Source organism: Bison bison, unplaced genomic scaffold (genome assembly GCF_000754665.1).
Source record: "Bison bison bison isolate TAMUID 2011002044 unplaced genomic scaffold, Bison_UMD1.0 scf7180017864280, whole genome shotgun sequence".
Classification (NCBI taxonomy): Eukaryota; Metazoa; Chordata; class Mammalia; order Artiodactyla; family Bovidae; genus Bison; species Bison bison.
The window spans coordinates 5,263,518-5,287,839 of record NW_011494852.1 but is presented as its reverse complement, the minus strand read 5'-3'; the positions used below and the strand labels follow the sequence as shown (position 1 = coordinate 5,287,839).

Sequence of the window (24,322 nt, the reverse complement as noted above, 5' to 3'; positions counted from 1 at the left end):
AGTGGGCGCAGCCATAATACCTGCCATTGACATTCAGAAACCCAGAATCCTGTTCTCTGGAAAGATGCCAGGCGGCGGCAGCCAGCCTCAAAGATGCGACTGAGTCTGCGCACGGCCACTCGTTTTGGGAAGAGCTCATACCGTGGAGAGGCAGCGTGGTACGGCAGTCAATTTCAGGTTATGGGCGCGGATGCGGGGAAAATGGGAAAGATCAATGTGAGAAATAGTCAAAATTCAAGACGTGTGTAGGATGGCGATCAGACGACTACGGTGGCCCGACTGGGTCAGTCATGGATACCCGTAAGGGTCAGAGACTGAGGGGACTGAAGGGTTAAGTGATTGGGCGTCTGAGCCTCTTGGGAGAGAGTCTGTGGTGGCGGGTTTATGGGAATCAGCGTTAGTGTCTGTGAAGAAGATGAATTGGGAGTATGTAGAAATCAATAAACTAGCGTTCTTGACTGATAGAATGCGTGGAAGTCAGTTTGTAGTGATCTTCAAGTGTCTTGAGGACAAATGAGTTTCTTTGAAGACGCTGATTTGATCGGCGTTAGGACTCAGTGATCAGAAGCCTGAGGGGTCAGTGACTGGAGGTTCTAAGTTCTGTTTGGGTACCTGAAGCTGGTGATTGTGGAAACTTCGAGGTTCATCCTCACTGAGGGTGGTCAGTGAGGATCAATGTTTGGAGAAACGCTTTAGGCAATCAGTGATGGAGACTCCCTTTAGATCATCGCTGGAGAGGAATCTGAAGATATCAGTGACCCGACTAGTGTAGATCAGAGTATAGGGAATAGCGGGATCAGTGGAGGAGGGGATTAGTGATTTGGGACTGTCAGTAATTGTCGGGGGAGGTGGGACAGTGAGAGTCAGTGATTGGTTCCCAGTCATTGGGATATCACTGGAGATCAGTGTGGGTTTGCCATCAGAGATCTGCCTAATTCACTGTTGCGCAATCGGAGTGGATCAGTGAGTTTTGTAGTCACTGACTAGTGGTCTTTGACAGTCATATTTGGACATTCTGGGGTATCTGTGACCACAAAGGCCACAGAGATTGGAGACACCGGCTACGTCTGTGATTAAGAGGCTTACTGCCGGTTGATGCTGGGGCTTGCCAAATGCAGAAGTTGGGAATGGGAGAGGCAAGGAGTTGAGGCTGCACCTCGCACAGTGACATTCCCCAACTGATTACCAGCCAGTTCCATTAAGTTGTGAAGGCTAAAGCCCACCTCAAACTATTTTTGAAACCTCCCCTCTCCAAGAATTCCCTGGCCTTTCAGTGGTTTGGACTCCCCAAGTTCATTGCTGAGGTCCCAGTTTCAATCCCTGTTTGGGGAACTAAGATCCTGCAAGCCAATCAGAGCAGCCAAACAAACAAGCAAAAAAGAAAAACAAAAATAAACTTCCTTCCCCCCCCCTTTTTTTTGTTCCCTACATAAATGAAAGTACTCTAAAAGGATCTAAAGTAATGTGTTATTTAAGATGTGGCTTCTGTTGCTTTTGCCAAGGATTTAATGCATATTTCTCCTAATATTTCCTTTAAGGTTCTTTCTAGAAAATCTAATGAGATGTCCATCTGTGACAGCATCTTAAGAGTGAACCTGGTTTCTAAAAATCTATTCTGACTCCATGGCAGCTAGGATGGATGTAACTTTGCCTGTGGTTAGAAAACAAAGAATTCACTGAGTAAGTACCTAAGTCTAATGTAAAACATTTTGTGGAAGGAGCAAACCTTGAGAAAATTTGGAAATTATTTTAATCTGGGATTAATTTAAAAATAATGTTCTTACCACACCAAAAAAAAAAGAAAGAAAGGAAAAGAAAGGTAATTATGTGAGGTAATTATGAAGATGTTAACTAATCCTACTGTGGTAATCATTTTGCAATGTATACATGTATTAGATCAGGGCATTGTACATCTTAAACTTACACAATATTATCTGCCTATTATATTTTTATAAGGCTGGGGAAAATATGAATTATGGAGGGAAAAGAAACTGGACCTGGAAGTTATTGTGTTCTAAGAATGTTTTTGCCTTGTTCTGTGGGTTTTTTTTAGGCATGGCACATTTGACTTCCATGAATCAGTGCCTTATAAAATCCTGGTAGAACAATTCAGTAAACAGGAAACCACAATAACAACCAATCACAAAGACAAAAGTTAAAGCTACTTGTAGAAACTGTTCTTCACTGAACTTAAAATCAAGCTAATGGTGAATAAGATGGACTGAGACAAAATCACAGATGTAATGGAAATAAGATTTTAACCATTAGCTTGATAAAAGGGTGAAATGCTGAAACAGTATTTGTTTTTATAAATGTTACAATCAATCCTTCTATAGTCTTTAGACAAAACATGAGTATATCATCTTAAGCAACAAAGGAAGTTAAGAGATAAGGCAGGTAACATCTTTCAGAAGCCATCAGTATCAAGCTTTCATTTTTAGAGCAGATAGCCCCTGCTTTTTACATGCACAGAATCCAAAACAGGTAGTTTCTGTGAGTCAGCACGCATGTGTATGGGTAAGGAGTTGGGACATTTTCTTTTTCTTGTTGCTCTTTTCCTTCACCTATACTATGCCTAGTGCCAGGTTTGGGAGCAAATACTTTTTTTAAGATTTTAACATAATTTTTTAAATTGAAATATAAGATACATATAATAATATACATTCAGCTCAATGAATTGTCACAAAGGGAACAACCTCTGGGTAATGTGCTCAGATCAGAAAACAGAACGTTATAACACCCTGAAAACTCTATGATACCCGTTCCCCATTACTACCCTACCATGGGGAACCATTTTCCAGTTCTTACATAACAGATTAATTTTGTCTGTCTTTGAACTCTAATTAAAAGGAATATTCATACCTGATGGGGTGGCAGTAAGTGACTCATGTGAAAATTTTTTTTTAAGTTTGAATCCAGATTGTTTCATTTTATTTAGGCAACAAACATTTTTTCCAGATTATTTCCAGGCATAACACACAGACAGTCAAGTATTCTTATGTTGAAGCTACAGCTCAGTGAATTTTTACATTTCAGAGAACTGTGTAAACACAACCTAGACCAAGATATGCATCACTTCAGGGACTTCCCTCGTAGTCCAGTGGTTAAGACTCCACGCTTCCACTGTAGAGGGCCTGGGTTCAAACCCTGGTTGGGGAATTAAGACACCTGCATGCCCCAAAACACAGCCAAAAAAAAAAAAAAATCTGGAAAGATATCCATCATTTCTAGCACCCTGAAGCCTTCCTTATCAGTCAGTACCCACTGCCACCGTGGGTCTAATTCAATGGATTAGTTTTACCTGTTTTTGAACTTGAGTTAAATGGAATCATGGAAATTATTTGAAGCCAAAACATTCATACAATGTGGAAGTTTTGTCTTGAAATTCTGAAACCAGACACACCAGGACAAAATTTTATTCTATTGCCCTACTTGGCCATTTGAGATTGCTTGTTTTCTGTTATTCCCTTTGGGATCCAAACACATGAACATTCAAGTGGATCCTCTGGTTCGGAGTAGATTTGGAGTCAGAATCCTGTTAATGAAGTTAACAGGTTAAGGCTGGTTCTTCTTTGTAGGTAATTTGGAGGGGGACCTAAGAGCCCCTGGTCAAAATCTCTTAGCCTTTGGAGACTAACCATTGGCTGCAGTGACCTGAATAAGGCTAAGAACTTCCAGGGAATTCCCTGGTGGTCCAGTGGTTAGGACTTGGCACTTTCGCTGCTGTGGCCTGGGTTGGATCCCTGCTTGGGTAACTAAGGTCCCACAAGCCATGGGGCATGGTCAAAAAAAAAAGAACCTCCATGAGGTTGCCTGCCTGCCATTTGATAATAAGTTGTTGACATGATGTCCCTTTACCCCTAATGTAAATTTCCTGAGTACAAGAACATTTTATTCTATGATCACAAGATAATTATCAAGAGCAGGAAAGTTAACATTGAAGCAGCATTATTATTATTTTTATTATAGTAGTATGAAGTGAAGAAAAAAAAAAAAAACGCACAACATTAAAACTGTGAATTGAGTTTTATTCAGTCTTACCTATAAGCACTATAGCTAAGCACTATAGCCAAGCACTATAGCCCAGGAGACAGCCTCTCAGATGGCTCTGAGGAATTGCTCTGAAGAGGTAGAGGAGAAGCCAATATATATATATATATATAAATATGATTTGGGGAGGGAGGACTGGGAAATACATGTAGTCAAGCATGAAAAGATGACTGCTAATCACAAAGAAGAGACATCTCATAATTTTAGTGCTTTTCTGTGTTTAGAAGATGGAGCAATCTGGGGTCCTTGAAATTCTTCTTAGATATGCATGTTAGCTATCTAGGTGCCCTTCATCCAAAGCACAGAGTGCCTCCTGTTTTTTCCCTCGGGCATATTGTTGGTAGGCACTGGCAGTGGCTAGTGACTTAATATTTGTAGAACTGAAATGGTGAACAACATTCTTTGTTTACAGCAGTCTCATCCATAGACATTATTTAGATTTCTTTAATTGTCCAATACTGTCCTTTATAACATTTTTTTTTCTGGTCCAGGTATATAATCCAGGTATACATGTTGCATTTAGTTGTCATATCTCTTTGCTGCTGCTGCTAAGTCACTTCAGTCACGTCCGACTCTGTGTGACCCCATAGACGGCAGCCTACCAGGCTCCCCCGTCCCTGGGATTCTCCAGGCAAGAACACTGGAGTGGGTTGCCATTTCCTTCTCCAATGCATGAAAGTGAAAAGTGAAAGTGAAGTCGCTCAGTCGTGTCTGACTCTTAGTGACCCCATGGATTGCAGCCTACTAGGCTCCTTCATCCATGGGATTTTCCAGGCAAGAGTACTGGAGTGGGGTGCCATTGCCTTCTCTGGTCATATCTCTTTAGACTCCTTTAATTTGGAATATTTTCTCAGTCATTTTTTGCCTCTTTTGACCTTGATGTTTTGAGGAGTACAAGCCAGTTATTTTTATAAGATGCCCATCAATTGAATTTTTCTGATTTTCCTCATGTCTAGAGTCATGTACATTCATGATTGCTACTGGAGCAGTGGTGTGTTCTCAGTGTCCCGTATCAGGAGATGCCTGATGTTGGTTTGTCATATTGGTGGTAATGTTCACCTTGATCATTTGGTTAAGATTATATGCACCAGGGTTGTCCGCTATAAAGTTATGTTAGTAAGTATCTTATGGGGGCATTTTTTGAGACCATGTAAATAACTTCAAACTTTCATTTACTAGTGCTAGTATTTTTTAAAAATATTTATTTATTTGGCTGTACCAGGTTCAGTGCAGCATGAAGGATCTTTGATCTACCTTGTGGCACACAGGATCTTTCAGTTTTTAGTTCTCTGACCAGAGATCGAACCTGGGCCCCCTGCATTGGGAACGAGGAGCCTTAGCCACTGGACCACAGGGAAAGTCCCTCATTCACTAGTGTTAGTATTATTTTAATGACTCTTGCCTGAATCAGTTACCACTATTATGGTTGCCAAATGATGATTTTTCTAGTTGCTTCTATATTGATTAGTTCCTTCCTTCTACATTGATGAGTCAGAGCTTTCCTTTATTCCCCATGTATTTATTGGTATAAATAAAATAGTGTGTCATAGTTATATATAAAACAGAAGCTATGGGACTTCCCGGATGGTCCAGTGGTTAAGAATCCATCTTGCAATGCAGGGGATGCAAGTTCAATCCCTACTCGGGAAACTAAGATCCCACGTGCCTCAGGGCAACTAAGCCCAGGCGCCACAGCTATCGAGATCCCACATGCCACAACTTAGACCTGATGCAGCCAAACAAATAAATAAATATTTAAAAACAAAAAAAGAGAAGCTACACATTGGAAACTTACAATCTGTTTTAAATGTTGAGTTAGATCATGAGCCAGAGCTCAGATCTTCTAAATCTCAAAGAAAACATCTTGAGAGATTGACCAGTTTACAGAGAAAGAGTTGTCAGATCATGTGACAAATGACCACATAGACAGGAAACCTCTAGGGTCCCACTTTGGTCAGATAGATTTCTAAAGCGCTGTCATAGAGAGGGATTTGGGAGTAAGAGAAGGAAAAGAAATGGACTGTCAGAAATGTAGCAGAACTGTCAAAACCTGAGGAAATGGTCCATACGTGTTGTGAAAGCTAAGTTGTGGTTTTGTTGATTCTGTGACAGTAAATTATATAAATCATATTGTATTTTTTAAAAAATCAAGGTGGAAAAGGTCAGATGAGATTATGTGGGATAGTTTCTTCAGTTGAGTTTTGCCAAACTGTGGGTAGTTTTCTGTGGTTTAATTTTCTGTCTTGATTAAGTATTTAGTCCAAGAAATTAGAAAATACACATGAAAAATGGAAGACATCAGTAGATACAAAAGGAGAAATTAATCAGTTAAAAAAGAAAAAAGGGATAACTGACAAATCTGATTTTTTTTAAAAAAAATCAGTAATATAGATTAAACCACTAGCAAACCTTATCAAGTCAAGAGGAAACTGGGACTTTCCTAGTGATTTAGTGGTTGACTCCTTGCTTCCACTGCACAGGGCATAGGTTTGATCCCTGGTCTGGGAACTAAGATCTCACATGCTGCGTGAAGCACCAAAATAAATAAATAACTTTTTTAAAAAATTTAAAAATTGTGAATTATCCTATTGATAATTTTAATATAGTTCGGACATTAGACATTCAAAGAATTTACTTATACTCTTAAACTATGGTTTACTTTTTTTTTAAATGATTTAAGCCTTATAGTTATTTCTTTAATTAAACATCTTAATTAAAAGTAACAATTGTTTGCTCTCATCTGTTAAAAATGATTTTTTAGGGAATTTCTTGCAGTCCAGTGGTTAGGACTTGGTACTTTCATTGCCTGGGTTCAATCCCTGGTCAGAGAACTAAGATCTTGCAAGCCACACAGAATGGTGGGAAAAAAAATTTTTTGTTTGTTTTTAATGACAGCCCTTAATAATCTGCTGGATGAATAACAAAGTTTAACCTTTCAGTAATTGTTTGCACCACCGTTTAAGTAACCATTAGTTTTATTAATGTTGCACAGTTATTTTACTTTGCTTTGAGTTCCTTTTGTAATATTTTCATAACAGGTATAGAAGCCCCTTTTCCAGAATATACTTGGGGCCAGGTGTTTAAATTTTAAGGAGTTTGTTTTTTAATCCCTTTCAGTTCTTACTTGGTAGCAACTTTTGTTTCCTAGAAAGTCTGTTGTATGTATCCACATTCTAAGTTGAATGGCACCCTTTTTTCCCTCTACCACAATGATGTAAAGCATAGGTTTTTGTCCAAGATTTATATAGGGAATTTGCAAGTTCTGAAACAAGCCTTGTCCCTCACAGCTCTGTTCTCTTTCTCCATTCTCCTCCCCACCCCCATCTTCACAGGCTGCAGATCTTTTCCCAAGAACAACAGAAAATGATCGAGTACCAGGTAAGTGCGACATTAATGAGCCTACTTTCCCTTCCTGGGAAAACTGGAAAATATATGCATTTCAACCACGTATGCTTTGTCATAGGTTGGGTTCTCAGGAAAACACTTGGGGATGAAAATTTGCACACAGGAGGTTTACTAGGAAGGCTCTTGTAAGTCAGTGAATGAGGCCAGGTGGGCAGAGGGAGTTGTTGAACAGAGGCATCAGCTGATCTTATAAGATGCTCTAGAGCTGGTAGTTGTTGTTGTTGTTTTGTTGCTCAGTTGTGTCTGACTCTTGCCACCCCATGGGCTGTAGCCCACCGAGCTCCTCTGTCCATGGGATTTCCCAAGCAAGAATACTGGAGTGAGTTGTAATTTCCTTCTCCAGGGGATCTTCCCGATCTAGGGATTGAACCCGTGTCTCCTGCTTGGCAGGAGGGTTCTTTACCATTGAGCCACCAGGGATAGTCCTCAGTGTTGTCCTGAGTGGAGGCAAGGAAGCCTTTGTATTCTGAAATCAACCAGTCATTGGTTTAGGCTGCCCCAGGAGGGGACATAATATTGGTTAGAGTAGCTCCCTTTGGCCAAAGGAAATTCCCAATAGGTTTCACACCTGCAATAGCCAGCTGTTTCCTAGCAGCTGGGAGAAGTACCTCAGTACTGCAGGGAGATTTGGGTGGAACACCACAATCTCTCTCTCCACATAATGACCTAATGGCCAGATACTTACTGCACATACTGCTCTCCCCTTTTTGCCCAATTCAACTATCCTAGACATTTTACCATTATACCTAGAACCATGCTTTAAAAAAAAAAAAAAACAGTGTACATAATGCTCCATCATATGCATGGAATATTTAACCCATCCTCCATATTATGGACATTTGGGTAGTGTCCAGGTTTGATATTTCAAGCAATGATGCAGGAAACATCCTTTGTTGGAATACAGATTTACAAGGGAGCGAGTCCAACGAGAGTCAGTAGACTTCCTGGTAGCCAGCAAACAGGCAGACATGGCCCATGATTTCCATTGGCCAAAAAGAAGAAGCATATTGTTATTTCCAGGAGAAAACTAGCTTTTCGGGGCACTTGTTTTTAAGAGCGACCTTCTTAGGGCAGCACTGCTGCTATTGGTGTGGTCCCAGGACATAGGCACCTGCTGGAAGCTTCTTAACATCCAGAGTGGCAAACCCCACCCAGACCTTCTGGATCAGGTTAACTGTGGGTGGGGCCTGAGAATCTTTGTTTAACAAGCTCTGGATGATCCATTTGTGCTTGAAAGTGTGAGAAGCACTGAGAGAGAGAACAGAATTTTTAACAATCACTGACAAATACAGAAGCATGTTTTCAACAGTGGTTCAACTCTTCCCTTGGAGTTGAGTGTTAGCACCACAACAAAACTCAGTTCTCCAGGTGGCCAAAACCATCATGTCTTAGCCTCCCAATGATGTAACAATGTTTTCTATCAAAGTTGCAGGAAGTTTGAACTCCTCTGTGCTTTGTGGCCCACATGTAATGACAGGAAAATGCTCAATTTCAGTTATAAGAAAGGAAAAATACAAATATTTCTTTTGGTGGGGCTGGTGAGGGGGCAGGAAGATTCCTCCAAGTTTTATAGAAGTTTTGATTTTGATCCAAGGTATCTACATTGAGGAAATGATGAACTGCTCATTATTTGAATTACTGTCATTCCTCTCTAAGTGTCTCTGCTAGTTTTGCAGCAAACAGTTGAACATCTTATCCCCGGCAAGACTCAGTGTGAGATGTCACCAGTTCCCCCGCCTTCCTCACTGACTTTTAATGGTAAAGGAGATGGTGAAGGTCTCCTTCTCAGCCCCTGAGTTCCTGCATTCCCACCTTTCGGAGTCCTTTCTCAAGCAAGAACACCTCTTTCTGGAAACCTATCCATGCCTGCCTGCTTTCCTAGGTTTTTTTCCTTGTCCCTACAACCATTGTCAGTAACTTCAACCCTAGAAACCATTACTGCTTACAATCCAAAAAGTCCTTTCCTTTCTCTCCTGATCTCCTTCATCTTCTGAATTGACTTCCCTGCTCTTAATGTGTCCACTCCTGCTTCTCATTCTTCCTTGAGTCCAAAATTCTCTCTTCCCACTTAACTGAAACTTTTCTGGCCAAGGTCCCAGGTGACCTTGCTGAGGCTAAAGTTAGAAGATGCTGTTTGATTATTCTACTGAATTAAGACTGTACCTTTTGCCCCCTCCTTGTGTCTGAAAGGCAGCACCATATACTGGGTAGGAGCACAGAACCTGGAGCTGAATTGCTGAGTTTGAACCCCCATCCTTACCATCTGTACAACTTTGGCAAGTCCCTGAACCTCTCTGCCCCAGTTTTCTTTAATATGGGAATAATGGCACTTACTTCAGAGAGTAGAATTAAATGAACTAATATGTGTAAAGCGCTTGAAATAGACATTTGTCCTTATTATGTGTTTGATTATTATTACTAAGTTTAGGCCTCCTTCCTTCATGCCAGGGATAGTGCTTCCCCACAGCTTCCCTACATCTTCTGGGGTTTCTCTTTCCATCTTCTTATGTCTTAGACACTGATGTTCCTGTGGGTTTGAACCTTCTCTGGGGTGCCAGTCTTTTTCTTTTTTTTTGGCTGCTTACATAATCTTAGTTCCCTAACCAGAGATTGAAGAGATCACTGCCTTCAGCAGTGAAAGCTCAGAGTCCTAACTGCTGGACCGCCAGGGAAGTCCTGGTTTCATCCACTCTTAAGATGGGTGCTGGTGAGTCTGCACGTGGCTCCCTCCTCCATATCTAAGCCCAGGCCTCCTCCAAGAACTTTAGACCCCTTTGTCTAACATCTGTTCCTTTGGCTGCCTTCAGTTTAATGTATGCAAAGTTGAATTTTTTCTGTCTCTTCTTCCCTGTTTCTCATCTCAGGAGATAATACCAACCCAAACCCCCAGGCAAGCCCAGACCCTGAGACTTACCCTTGACGTCTCCCCACCTTCCATCTCTCACACTCAGTCACCAAGTCTTCCTGATTTTAGGGCTACCCAGGTGGGTGAGTGGTAAATAACCCACCTGCCAATGCAGGAGACCAAAGTCTTGCTGATTTTACAGCCTCAGTGTTTCATCCATCCTTTTCATCCCTGTTTGGTGAAAATGGCATGGCCCTTTAGGTGCAAAATTATGTCTCTTCTACTTTTTTCTCTTCTGTTCTATCCCCCCCATTCTGTTTCATCCCATCCCATCCCACTCCACTCTACTCCATCCTATCTCATCCCATTCCAGTTAGCTCTGTTTGGGGAATACCGACCCAGAGCCTGTCACCCAGAGCTACGCCCTGTGCTCTAAGATGAAGCCTGATTGCTGCTCACCGGCTACCACAGTATGCTGTTCTGGCATCAGTGAGGGTGTCTAGTTGGCACCTTCTCTGTTCCACGGCCTTTGTGTGAGTCTTAGGGTCCCAGGTGCCAGCTTCCATTGCCTCCATCCTGGTTTTGGTCCTGTCTTCACATCTGCTTATATGGGCCACTCCTCAAGTGCCACACTAGCATTCATCAAGGAGACCTGCAGTCTCCTGGGAGTGGAGAGTGGCTGCTCTCAGCCCCTCTGTCTCTGCAGGGCCCTCTCAATGCTTCTTTCCTCTGGCCACTCCCAGAGGTGGCGGGCCGGTGCCACTGCCACTGTGTAGTGTGCTAGGGCTCTCCACCCCATTAACACCCTCCCTTTTTCTGTCCTTTAGAATTGTTTTCCCTTTCTTAACAGATTTTTTAAATATTGACTTACAATCTTTTTTCTCATTAAGTAACATAGGTACCTTTAAGTGGCACTGTCTTATTCCAGGCACAGTCTAAAGGCTTGACATATATTAACTCATTTAAACCTCATACTATAATAACTGAGAGACACACATTATTATTGTCTCCATTCAACAGATGAGAAAGCTGAGGCAGAGACGTTAAATAGCTTTCCCAGGGTCATGCATTTAGTGGTGTAGCCTGTATTTGAACTCAATTAAGTCCAGCCCCAAAGTCCATGCTTTTAGCTGATCTGCCCTATTGCCTCTCATGTCTGTCAATGACTGTAAAGTTAGACAGCAGTCCACAAAACCACCTTTGCTTCTTTTTTAAAAAATTAATTAATTTTTGGCTCTGCTGGGTCATCATTGCTGTGCACGGGCTTTCTCTAGTTATAGAGAGCAGGGGCTACTCTGTTGTTTCGGAGCACAGGTTTCTCACCATAGTCACTTCTCTTGTTGCAGAGCACAGACTCTAGGGCACGCAAGCTTCAGCAGTTACGGCACACAGGTTTAGTTGCACTGCAGTATGTAGGATCTTCCCAGACCAGGGCTCAAACCCTTATACCCTGCATTGGCAGGCAGTTCTTAACCACTGGACGACCAGGGAAGTCCCCAAACCACCCTCATTCTGGCAGCATTTGTAAGTTTGGAGGTTTCCAACACCACCCTCAGTTTTGATAATTTGCTAGAAAGACCCACAGAATGATGTATTCACAGTTAGGATTCATTACAGCAGATGTACAAAGATTAAAATCAGCCAAGAAAAGAGGTGCTTGGGGCAGAGTCCAGGAGAGTTCCACACACTGAACTTCCATGTGTCCTCTCCCAGTGAGTATGAACGGTGAGAAATTCTCCCAACCATGTGTGATGGTACAGAGTATTGCCAACCAGGAAGCTCACCTAAGCCTTGGTGTCCAGAGCTGTATTCGGGGTTGGTCATGTAGACATGACCTGGTAGTGGAGGCTGAGCTAATTGATGCCTGTGAGCCAGAGCTTCTCCCAGAAATCATGTTGTTAGAATATCTGGTGTAGCCCAAGGCCCCAGGTAAACCAAGACACTCTTATCTAGGAGGACATTCCAGGGGCTTAGAGGTTAACTTCTGGGAACTGAGGTCAGACCTTTCCTTGGGCAAGGTTAAATTCTCTAGGTCACTTCAAGATATATCTAAAGTACTAAAGGAAAATTTATTTACTCACAAGAGTAGAGGAGGTTTTCCCCCCAAACTAAACAATTCTCCAATTCTGTGCAGACCTTACAAGTTAGGGGCTCTGTCTCACAAGACTGCCCCCTACTACCACTTCAGATGCCAATCGCAAATCCCAGGTTATCATCTGAACTTCTGACCAACTGTAACCACACAGCTCAGACTGGGACTTCAACCCAGCCAAAATCCAGACTGGGACTTGAATCCATTGTCTTTTCATTGAAATCACGTATCCGGTCTCAGGACTTAATGAAGCTCAGGTTCTGTATGTCTCATCACAGGAAGAATTCAGTGAGAGACAAAGTGGTAGGTAAGAAGTGGATTTATTTACAAAGATACACATTCCATAGAATATGGTCCCTCTCTTAAGGTGAGAATGGCCCTGACAGAAACACACACCACAGAGAGAGTAGGGGCCATCTCAGAAGGCAAGAGACACCGAATGTGGGGTGGTTAGTATTTATGGACTAGGTAATTTCATAGGCTAATGAGGGAATGCAGAGTTCCAAAGAATAGCAAGGAGAGATAAGAAAGCCTTTTAAAGTGAACAATGCAAAGAAATAGAGGAAAACAATAGAATGGGAAAGACTAGAGATCTCTTCAAGAAAATTAGAGATACCAAGGCAACATGTCCTGCAAAGACGGGCACAATAAAGGACAGAAGTGGTATGGACCTAACAGAAGCAGAAGACATTAAGAAGAGGAGGCAAGAATACACAGAATAACTATACAAAAAGGATTTTAATGACCCAGATAACTACAAAGGTGTGATCACTCACCTAGAGCCAGACATCCTGGAGTCCGAAGTCAAGTAGGCCTTAGGAAACATCACTATGAAGAAAGCTAATGGGGGTGATACAGTATCAGCGGAGCTATTTCAAATCCTAAAAGATGATGCTGTTAAAATGCTGCACTCAATATGCCAGCAAATTTGGAAAACTCAGCAGTGGGCACAGGACTGAAAAAGGTCAGTTTTCATTCCGATCCCAAAGAAAGGCAGTGCCAAAGAATGTTTAAACTTCCACACAATTGCACTTGTTTCATATGCCAGCAAAGTAATTCTCAATATTCTCTAAGCTAGGCTTCAGTATATGAACCGAGAACTTCCAGATGTACAAGCTGGATTTAGAAAAGGCAGAAGAATCACAGATCAAATTGCCAACTTCCGCTGGATCATCAAAAAAGCAAGAGAATTCCAGAAAAACATCTACTTCTGCTTCATTGACTATGCTAAAACCTTTGACTGTGTGGATCACAACAAACTGGAAAATTCTTCAAGAGGTAGGAATACCAGACCACCTTACCTGCCTCCTGCGAAACCTGTATGCAGGTCAAGAAGCAACAGTTAGAACCAGACATGGAACAATGCACTGGTTCCAAATTAGGAAAGAAGTGTGTCAAGGCTGTATATTGTCACCCTGCTTATATGCAGAGTATATCATGCGAAGTGCCAGGTTGGATGAAGCACAAGCTGGAATCACAATTGCCAGGAGAATATCAATAACCTCAGATATGCATATGATACCACCCTTATGGAAGAAATAGAAGAGGAATTAAAGAGCCTCTTGATGAAGGTGAAAGAGGAGAGTGAGAAAGCTGGCTTAAAGCTCAACATTCAAAAAACCAGGATCACGGAATCTAGTCCCATCACTTCACGGCAAATAGATGGGGAAACAGTGGAAACAGTGACAGACTTTATTTTCTTGGGCTCCAAACTCACTGCAGATGGTGACTGAAGCCATGAAATTAAAAGATGCTTGCTCCTTGGAAGAAAAGTTATGACAAACCTAGATAGCATTCACAAGCAGAGACATTACTTTGCCCAAAAAGGTTCATATAGTCAAAGCTATGGTTTTTCCAGTAGTCATGTATGGATGTGAGAGCTGGACAGTAAGAAAGGCTGAGTGCTGAAGAGTTGATGCCTTCAAACTGTGGTACTGGAGAAGACTCTTCAGAGTCCCTTGGACTGCAAGATCAAACCAGTCAGTCCTGAAAGAAATCAACCCTGAACATTCATTGGAAGGACTGAAGCTGAAGCTGAAACTCCAATACTTTGGCCACCTGATGCAAAGAGTCGAATCATTGGAAAAGACCCTGCTGCTGACAAAGACTGAAGGCAGAAGGAGAAGGTGATCACAGAGGACGAGATGGTTGGAAGGCATCACTGAACTCAGTGGACATGAATTTGAGCAAACTGTGGGTGATGGTGAAGGACAGGGAAGCCTGGAGTGCTGCAGTCCATGGGGTTGCAAAGAGTCAGACATGACTGAGTGACTGAACAATGAGTGGGAGGATTATTCCATCTATTTTGGGGAAGGGTAGGGATTTTCAGAAATTGGGCTGCCACTCACCTTTCTGGCCTTTTATGGTTGGCCTCGTAACTGTCATGGCACATGTGGGTATGTCATTTAACATATACTAATGTATTACATTGAACATATAATGAGACTCAAGGTCCACTGGAAATTGAATCTTCCGCCATCTCGGACCTCATCAGTTCTGACCAGTTTTTGTCATAGCCTCCATAACTGTGTCATTCTTTTAAAAGTTGTGCCCTGCCCCCTTCCTTCCTGTTTCACAACCAACTATAAATTGGGGTCCCTCCCCATTGATAATTTTCTATTACTCACAGAACTCAGGGAAACACTTTACTTATTATTACAGATTTATTTTAAAGGATATTATAAAGGATATAAAGGAACAGCCATTGGGCTTCCCTGGTGGCTCAGATGGTAAGGAAACTGCCTGCAGTGCAGGAGACCTGGGTTCAGTCACTGGGTCAGGAAGATCCCCTGGAGAAGGGAATGGTAACCCACTCCAGTGTTCTTGCCTGGAGAGAATTCCACGGACAGAGGAGCCTGGCCGCCTACAGCCCATGGGGTTGCAGAATCAGACACGACTGAATGACTAATACACACATGAAAGAACAGCCAGATAAAGGGGTATGTATGGCAAGATACAGAAGGGTCCTGAGCACAGGAACTTCTGTCTCCAGAGAATTTGGTGTGCACACCCCAAACTGGATATGTTCATCAAACTGGAAGCTCTCCAAGGTTTTTATGGAAGTTCCATTATATAGGCATACTTAATTACATTGTTGGCCTTTGATGATTAGCTTAATCGCAAATCCCTTTCCTGTCCTCAGAGGCTGGGGGCTATATGGCTGTAGGTCCCAACCAACTAATACCTGGTTGGTTCCTCTGGTAACCAGCCCCCATCCTCAAAGAGTTACATCATTAGTATAAACTGTTTTATGATTGACATGGGCTTGTTACTAATAATAAAAGACCTTCCTATGACTCCTGTTACTCTGGAAGTTACAAGGGTTTAAGAAGCTCTGTGCCCAGAATCAGGCAAGAAGACCAAATATATTTCTTAATACATCACAATATTACAACAGATGCCTTCTTAGGTTAGCACCTGTGGAGCTCTCTCAGCAGCTGTCCTGTCCCAGGGCACAGGGCTCTTTGAAGAATTTGTTCTCTGTGCCCTAAATCAGAGGACTGACTGCATGAACATTATCATCTGAGGCTTGCCAGGCTGTGAAGCCTCCTTCCCAAACTATATTCCTTCTCTGGGTCTCTAGCTGAACTCTCCTGCCATTGGCCTCTTACTCATTAGTGTGCCCTGGGGCTCTGGCCTGAGTGCTCTGCTCATCCTGTCTCCTTGCAGAGAGATCCCACGCTGCAAGCTATCATGTCTGTGCTGGCACCTCCTATAACTTTAGCTCTGTTCCTGACCTTGATCTTGACATGGCTCATCTATTCATCCTGGTGCCTGTCAAGTGTCTCCACCTGTGTGTCCCCAACACAGCGTGTCCTCTTCACTTTTGATGTTTTTGTCAACTCCAGTTTGCCACCACCATCCCCCGGTTGCCTTTGAGATACCTGAGTGTCAACCTTAGACCTTCTTCACCCCCCACAACCAGTTAAGGTGTAGGTTCAACTCTTCCTCATAGTGATCCTTCTCTGTCTCACTGTTTCCATCCTGCTTAGGAGCATTATCTTCCATCTGCATTAGTGCAGTCTTTCCTTTCTCCTCCCTCCAGGTCACCCATCGCATTGCTGTTTCCATCCATTCACCTTCAAACTATCTGTGAGTTCTGTATCTCTTATAGGCAGTATTCCTTTTTTTATCCAGTCTAACTGTCTCTGTGTTTTTGGAGCATTTAATCATGTATTAAATAAACCTTCTAGTTTAATATGTTATTGTTCAGTTGCTAAGTCATATCGGACTCTGTAGGCCACCAGGCCCCTCTGTCCATGGGATTCTCCAGGCAAGAATACTGGAATGGGTTGCCATTTACTTCTCCAATAATTTAATATAGTTTAATATAAATGTAATTATTGGTATGGTTGGATTTATATCTATCTTTGGTATTGGGTTTTCTATTTGTCCCATTTGCTTTTGTTCCTCTGTTTCTTTTCTCTTGTGTGTATTTGTGTAGATTAATGGGATATTTCTTAGAATTCTCTTTGTTTACTTCAGTACACCTCTTTGCACTATGAGTTTAGTAATTACTGTAGGGAAACAATGTATGTCCTCATCTTTTCACAGTCTGCTTAGAGTTAGCATTATACCACTGGGCACAGGATGCAGGAAACTCACATGCCTTCTAGAATGTGCTTTCCACACACACCACTTCCTTGATAGATTTCTTATTGTCTTCCAGTCCACCATCTCATAACTCACAGGCCTGTGTACTCTCCCCTGTAACTGAGTAAGTTGCTGCCTTTACACATCACGGTTTGCCCCATGCCTTTGTTCACCCTATGCTGTTCCCTCTGCAAGGAACACAGTTTCTCCATCTCTGCAGAGAACACTCAGCTGCACACACATCCCTTAGCACTGAAGCCTCACTACACTGATAATTTTTTTTAAAATTTATTTATTTGGTTGCACTGGGTCTTAGTTGCAGCACATGGAATCTTCTGTCTTCACTGTAGCACATGGGATCTCTAGTTGCAGCATATGGGATCTAGTTTCCTGACCAGGGATTGAACTCAAGTCCGTGCATTGGGAGTTCAGAGTCATTTCCCTGGACCACCAGGAAAGTCCTAGACCCTGATAATTTTAGTGGACAGTTGACTTCTCTGCATACTAGAGCTCAGATACCCTGCTGTTACATCCCTTACCATCTCACCCTGATGGCCTTACATATTGCTGTCCCAGCCAGGCTATGAGCTCCCTGAGGTCAGGAGCCATCCATGACTGTGTCCCCAGCGACCAGGACTGGGTCAGACACATAGTCTTCAGTCAATATGTGTTGACCCGAAGTATAAATGACAGTGGCTTCCAATCCCACCATATAGAGCCCAAAGCCAGGAATAGAAAAGGTAAAAAAGATAAATGATCATAATAAGCTCTGACCTGGGACTTCCCTGGTGGTCCAGGGGATAAGAATCCACCTGCCAATGCAGGGGACATGGGTTCGATCCCTGGTTCGGGAAGATCCCACATGCCTCGGGGCAACTAAGCCCATGTGCCACAACTACTGTAGCCTGCTTACCTAGAGCCCATGCTCCACAACAAGAGAAGCCCCCACAATGAGAAGCCCAAGCACTGCATCAAAGAGCAGCTCCTGCTTGCTGCAACTAGAGAAAGCCCACATGCTACAAGGAAGACCCAGCAGAGCCAAAAAATTAAGTAAGTAATTAAAAAATAAGCTGTAACCTACGAACATTATAGAAAGTCAGGACCATCCACTCCTGCCTGCATTTTCCCCATGTGACCCAGTGTCATTTCATCTTCAGCAGAGACCTGTGTCATTCAAGGATGTGGTAGTGGGCTTCACGCAAGAGGAGTGGCATGGGCTTAATCCTGCACAGAGGGCCCTGTACCGGGATGTGATGCTGGAGACCTATAGCAACCTCGTCTCAGTGGGTAAGAACAGTTCTGCTGCACAGTCTATATCACACTTGAATGACCACCTTTCTTCTTTCAGTTGCTAAAAGTAACTGAAGTACTGGGACTTCCCTGGTGGTCCAATGGCTAAGACTCCGAGCTCCCAGTACAGAGGGCCCAGGTTCATTTCCTGGTCAGGGAACTAGATCCCACATGCAGCAACTAAGGCTTGGTGCATTAAAATAAATACATTAAATTATTTAATATTTTTTAAAAAGTAACTGCAGAGAAGGCAGTGGCACCCCACTCCAGTACTCTTGCCTGGAAAATCCCATGGACGGAGGAGCCTGGTAGGCTGCAGTCCATGGGGTCGCTAAGAGTCAGACACGACTGAGCAACTTCACTTTCACTTTTCACTTTCATGCATTGGAGAAGGAAATGGAAACCCACTCCAGTGTTCTTGCCTGGAGAATCCCAGGGACGGGGGAGCCTGGTGGGCTGCCATCTGTGGGGTCGCACAGAGTCAGACACGACTGAAGCGACTTAGCAGCAGCAGCAGCAGCAAAAAGTAACTGAAGTACCAAATATTTTCTATGTGCCAGACACTTTTAGCCACTTTGTTTATTATGTCTTTTAATATTTATTGATTTGGCTGTGTCAGGTCTTAGTTGTGGCATATGGGATCTCCATCGTGTCATGTGGGACTCTCTAGTTGTGCTGCAGGGGGTCAGTAGTTGGGATGCATGGCTCCAGAGTGCCTGAGCTTCAGTAGTTGCAATGTGCAGACTTAGTTTCTCTGCAGCATATGAGATTTTAGTTCTCTGACCAGGGATCAAACCCATGTCCTCTGCACTGCAGGGAGGATTCTTAACCACTGAACCACCAGGGAAGTCCCTGGCCACTTGAAAAATATTAACTTGTGTAATCTTCATAAGTGCTTTATAAGGTAGGTACTGTTAGTACCACTCTTTTACACGTTTGGGAACTGAGGCAAACAGGTTAAGTCACTTGCCCAGTGTCACCCAACTAGTACATGGCAGAGCCAAAGCGGGATTTGAATGCCAGCAGTCTCCTGCACAGTGTGCATTCCTAACCCTTATACTGTATTGCCTCAGCAAGTGTGGCTTGAGTTTCAATGGTCCTGGATGACTAGTTCCTTTTGAGTTCCAGACAAGGTGTGTGTATAGTCTCCTCCCAAGTACAATGTCTGTTGTGCAGCCTTTAATGTTAACTGAATGGCCCTGAAGATCATGGAGCTCAGCCCAAGGCCTGGATCATTTCTCTGGAACAGGTTATGAAGGCACCAAACCATACGTGATCCTCCGGCTGGAGCAGGAAGAAGCACCTTGGATTTGTGAGGCAGCATGCTTAGGCTGCCACTGTTGGGGTAAGTATGATCAATCCAGCAAAAGACGTGCTATGGGAGGCTGGCAGCTTTAGAATTTTGTTCAGGATCCAGCTCTTCAAAGCCTTGGAGCTTTGAAGCAGCTGAAGACATTTCTCTGAGAGCTTTATTTAGTCTTCTTGGTGACCTCTCAAGCTCCATGCATCCCACTCCATGTGCTTGCTCCATCTCCCTTTCTCCAGAATCCTTGATCTCTCTTTCTCTCTTGAGGTTATCAGTACATTTCTCTTTCATACTCAGGGATTCTTGCAAATAAGCTTCTGTGAGTCTTCTGTTCTTGCTGCTCCCTTTCTAACCTCTACTCTAACAGTTTTGGGGTAAAAGGCCCCAGACCTGCCTGCCATACTTACAGTCTCACTTCCCATCCTTTCTGAATCCCTTGAATTATCCCTGAGTCCCTTAATTTCCTTAAGTCACAGAGGAAGAAGCAGTGAATTCCAGGAAGTGACCAGGAACAGTTGGGTAGTGAAGAAGGCTGAGGTTAGCCTGTCTTAGTGAAGTCACTCAGTCGTGTCCGACTCTTTGCGACCCTGTGGACTGTAGCCCACCAGGCTTAACCCCTTCTATTTAATATTCAGAATAACTGCCCCTCTCCCATCAGCTCTATAAAATTTCTCAACAATAATCCCTGGTACTCTGAGTGTTTGTAGCCTACTCTTTAGGATGCCTCTGGATTTCTGCTTCTTCAGTGAAGTCATGAGTTTAGCATGAAGAGCCAGTGCCATCTGTTTCCAGATCACTTTATGCCATTTATACTTAGTGTTGTAATCACATAGTTGAATTAAATATTAGATAACACCTTCAAACATTCAAGTCATTTTCATGCTTCTCCCCAAAATAATGTCTTTAGGATTACCACTATCCAGCTTTCACTGGTTGTAGTAGTGACCGAAATAGCATTAGAATTCCCGGCCAACACTCAGCGTGCGCTTACTTTGTGCCAGGTCTTTTCTCAATTTTACATATATCAACTCATTCAACCCTTAAAACACTTGTGAGGTGTTTATTACTAGCCTTTATTATCCCATTTACAAATGAGGAAGCATCACAGAAAAGTTAAGAAACTCGTATAAGAACATATAACAAAGTAAGGGATCAAATGAGGATTTGAACTCAGGTGGTCAGGCTGTAGAACTAGTATTCTTTTTTTTTTTTTTGGCCATGCCACATGGCACGTAGGATCTTAGTTCCCTGACAGGGATTGAACCTGTACCCACTACAGTGGAAGCTCTCAGTCTTAACCACTGGACTGCTGGGGAAGTCCCTAGAACCAGTATTCTTCACCATCACGCTCTGGTGCCCTCTGAAGTGTATTTTGCTTCATGAAATTGCTCATCAACCTTCCTGAAACCATTGTAACCTGGCTATCAACTTTTTCTTTCCCATCTTTCAAGAATTTTATATAATTGTAAAAAAGTTATCCAGTCAGCCCTCCTTTCTAAGTGCTCTATATCCTCTCATATTAATACCCTGGTTGCAACCTAGCCTTTTCTGTCTTCTAGACTTGATTCTCTTCTCAATGGTGTAACTCCCTTCAAGAGTTCATCCATTCTGAAACCATAAGATCCTCACAACTAGCCTCTTAGCCATTTCACCAACTTTTATCCCCCTTGGTCCACCTAGGCTCCTCTGCTCACCATTTTACCAGTCTGTGGATCATCTCCATAGTTGTAGCCACTCATCCCTGTTTTTGGGGGACAAAAACTGAAGTCATCCTCTTCTCTACTTGCTATCTCCCCTCCACCCCACATGCACACAAGTGCACACATATACCTACCTCAGCTTACTTCTCATTCCAGTGTTTTGCTACCATGAACTCATTTTGAGTCTTCTCTCTAACTGTTCTATGCATATGTGCTAGTTCTGTTTTCTTTTCCTTTGAAAAATGACTTTAAATCTTCCTGTCTACTTTTCATTTTCCTCTGACTTCTCCTAAAATTGAACCCAAATTATCTCATGCCTGAATGTCTTTAAGTCAGGAATTCTTAATCATTTTTGTGCCATAGAGCTCTTAAGCATTCTGGTGAAGCCTAATAGATTCCTTTTTTATGTACGTAAAAAAAAAATCCTTAGGATTACATGAAAAACAAATTACTAAAATATAGTAATTAACTGAAAGTTGGAAAATGCAATGTCAAAATATTAATGATATTAGTAGATAATAGTAGATATACTTCCTTATTAATATGTTAAATAGTGAGATCTAACAGGTCAAGTAATTGTCATGACCTCAAAATAGAGACGATTGTAAACACATTTTGAGAAATCTTTGACAGCTATAATGTGACATGAAAATACCTTATTCACAAAGTTACAGGAGCTAATACTAGTGTGTTTTGGTGTTCACATTCATAATCAAAGGAAATGTGAAAATAAAGGAAATAGTGAAAACAAAGCTGTAATTTTTTCCCCTATCCAAGTTCACAGCTCCCCAGATTTCTGTATACCGACTTAAGAATTCCTGCTTTAAACTCCAGTTAGTTTGGTTAATTCCTTCTTTTATCTAGTTCATCTTAGAGCCCTGGCCATTTATATTATGTCTAACTAGCTCAACATGATAAGCTCTCTGACTGCTGTATCAATGCTTGTCAAATCATAATATAAGCATTGGCAATTTGTTAAAATGCAGAATCTGATTCTTCAGGTATAGGGGTGGGGCCCAAGATTTCACATATCTGTCACGATATCAGTTCCCAAGTGAGGCAGATGCTGACCTTTGAGAACCATGCACTGGTAACAAGGTGCTATATGACATTTAAACCTCTTTCTTCTGTAACAGGGATAAGCAAACTTCAGCCTATAGGTTAGCCACCAAATTTTGTGAATAAAGTTTTTATTGGAACACAGGTGTACCCTTATATTTAAAAACTGTCTGTGTTCTTGCCATACAGTGGAAAAGTTAAGTAATTGTGACCAAGACCATATGGCCCACAAAGCCTAAAATACTTACGCTGGTTCTTTAAGAACATGTTTACCAACTACTGCTGTATAATATCCTCTCTTCTTTAAAATTATTCCTATCTTCTATGACATGGTCCATTCCATTTGTGCCAGTTTCTGAATCTTCTGTTCTCATACAACACTTCCCTGCATTCGTGCCTTTAGTTATGATCCATGCCCTCTGTTCATATACTGTGCACCCTTAAAATTTTTAGGGCATTTCCCAAATAGTTTTATTCCAGATCATAATCACAGATTAATAAGGAAAATTTTCCTATACTTTCTCCAGAAAACATTTGGCAAGTTAAAGTCCACAGGAAAAGGCGGCAAGACATGCTTTTGAGGCAAGGTCCATTCATCAGCAGGAAAATGTTCCCCAAGGAAAGAAGCCATGAATGTAATAAGTGTGGGAAAATATCACATCTGAGCACTGACCTTTTTCCTTCAATTCAAAACTCCAGTAACTGGGACTCTTGTGGAAAGAGTGTGAACAATAATTTAGACTTAACTGGTTTTAAGAAAAACTACTCAAAAAAGCAAGATGAGTGCTATGGATATGAAAAACTGTTACAACATACAAAGCATGATAGAAGACAAAATGAAGAAAAATTCTGGGAATGCAGTCACTGTGAAAAAGCTTTCAGCCATAGCCCAGCACTTATGTATAAACCCCCAACAACCAATTCTCTTGTGTACAAACGTAAGAGGGTTCCACCCGCAGAGAAACCCCACGTCTGTACTGAATGTGGAAAAGCCTTCTGCTACAAGTCTGAATTCATTAGGCATCAAAGAAGTCACACTGGGGAGAAGCCATATGGATGTACTGACTGTGGAAAAGCCTTTTCACATAAGTCAACCCTTATTAAGCACCAGAGGATACACACTGGTGTTAGACCCTTTGAATGTTTTTTTTGTGGAAAAGCCTTCACCCAGAAGTCACACCGCAGAGAACATCAGAGGACACATACAGGAGAGAGACCCTTTGTGTGCAATGAATGTGGGAAGTCATTTGGTGAGAAGTCATACCTCAATGTACATCAAAAAATACACACAGGAGAAAGACCCTATCGTTGTAGAGAATGTGGAAAATCTTTCAGTCAAAAGTCATGCCTCAATAAACATTGGAGAACTCATACAGGAGAAAAACCCTATGGATGCAATGAATGTGGCAAAGCATTCTATCAGAAGCCAAACCTCAGTAGACATCAGAAAATTCATGCTAGGAAGAATGCTTATAGGAATGACCTAAAAATAGTAGGAAAGCCTTGAGCAAGATATCCTATTTCATTATATGTGGAGGAATTCATCTGTAGGAAAAATCTCATATTTAATGAATTTTGACCAGGTGTTTCATCATAAGGCAAATCATGTTCCAATTGTGATAGAAAATTTTATACAAAAGATTATAGAAAATACTCTATATTTAAAACAAACATGATCACTTTGGCTTATGAAAGTTTAAAATATATTAAATGGAATGATTACAGAACACAAAATATATGTGAAGAAAATTAAAAGTATATTATGATATGTCTCATAGTGACCCACATAATAAGCACTACTTATATTTTAGAATTATAAATGTGAATTTAAGTTCAATATCAAACACATGTTTAGAATGCCATTCACCAAACTTTTTCACTCTAAATATCACCATTGTCTTTTGGTGTCTTTACATACACGTGTGCGTGCTCAGTTGTGTCCACGTCTTTGTGACTCCATGGACTGTAGCCCACAAGACTCC

The 24,322-nt window shown here is 42.0% G+C and overlaps 1 protein-coding gene across 4 annotated transcripts; it reads left to right on the top strand.

Annotated features, from left to right (window-relative positions):
• The first annotated feature begins 57 nt into the window (after positions 1–57).
• On the top strand, positions 58–24,322 carry ZNF793 (zinc finger protein 793). Of its 4 annotated transcripts, none has more exons than XM_010849133.1 (6): positions 58–158; positions 1,539–1,680; positions 7,383–7,428; positions 18,146–18,272; positions 19,525–19,620; positions 22,868–24,322. In XM_010849133.1, the coding sequence occupies exons 3-6, from the start codon at positions 7,414–7,416 to the stop codon at positions 23,845–23,847; spliced, it is 1,218 nt and encodes a 405-aa protein (XP_010847435.1). In that variant the 5' UTR covers positions 58–158; positions 1,539–1,680; positions 7,383–7,413; the 3' UTR covers positions 23,848–24,322. The 4 variants fall into 4 exon arrangements, with proteins under 4 accessions (XP_010847435.1, XP_010847432.1, XP_010847433.1 ...); XM_010849130.1 differs by having other exon boundaries at positions 18,143–18,272; XM_010849131.1 differs by lacking the exon at positions 58–158 and adding an exon at positions 167–283 and having other exon boundaries at positions 18,143–18,272.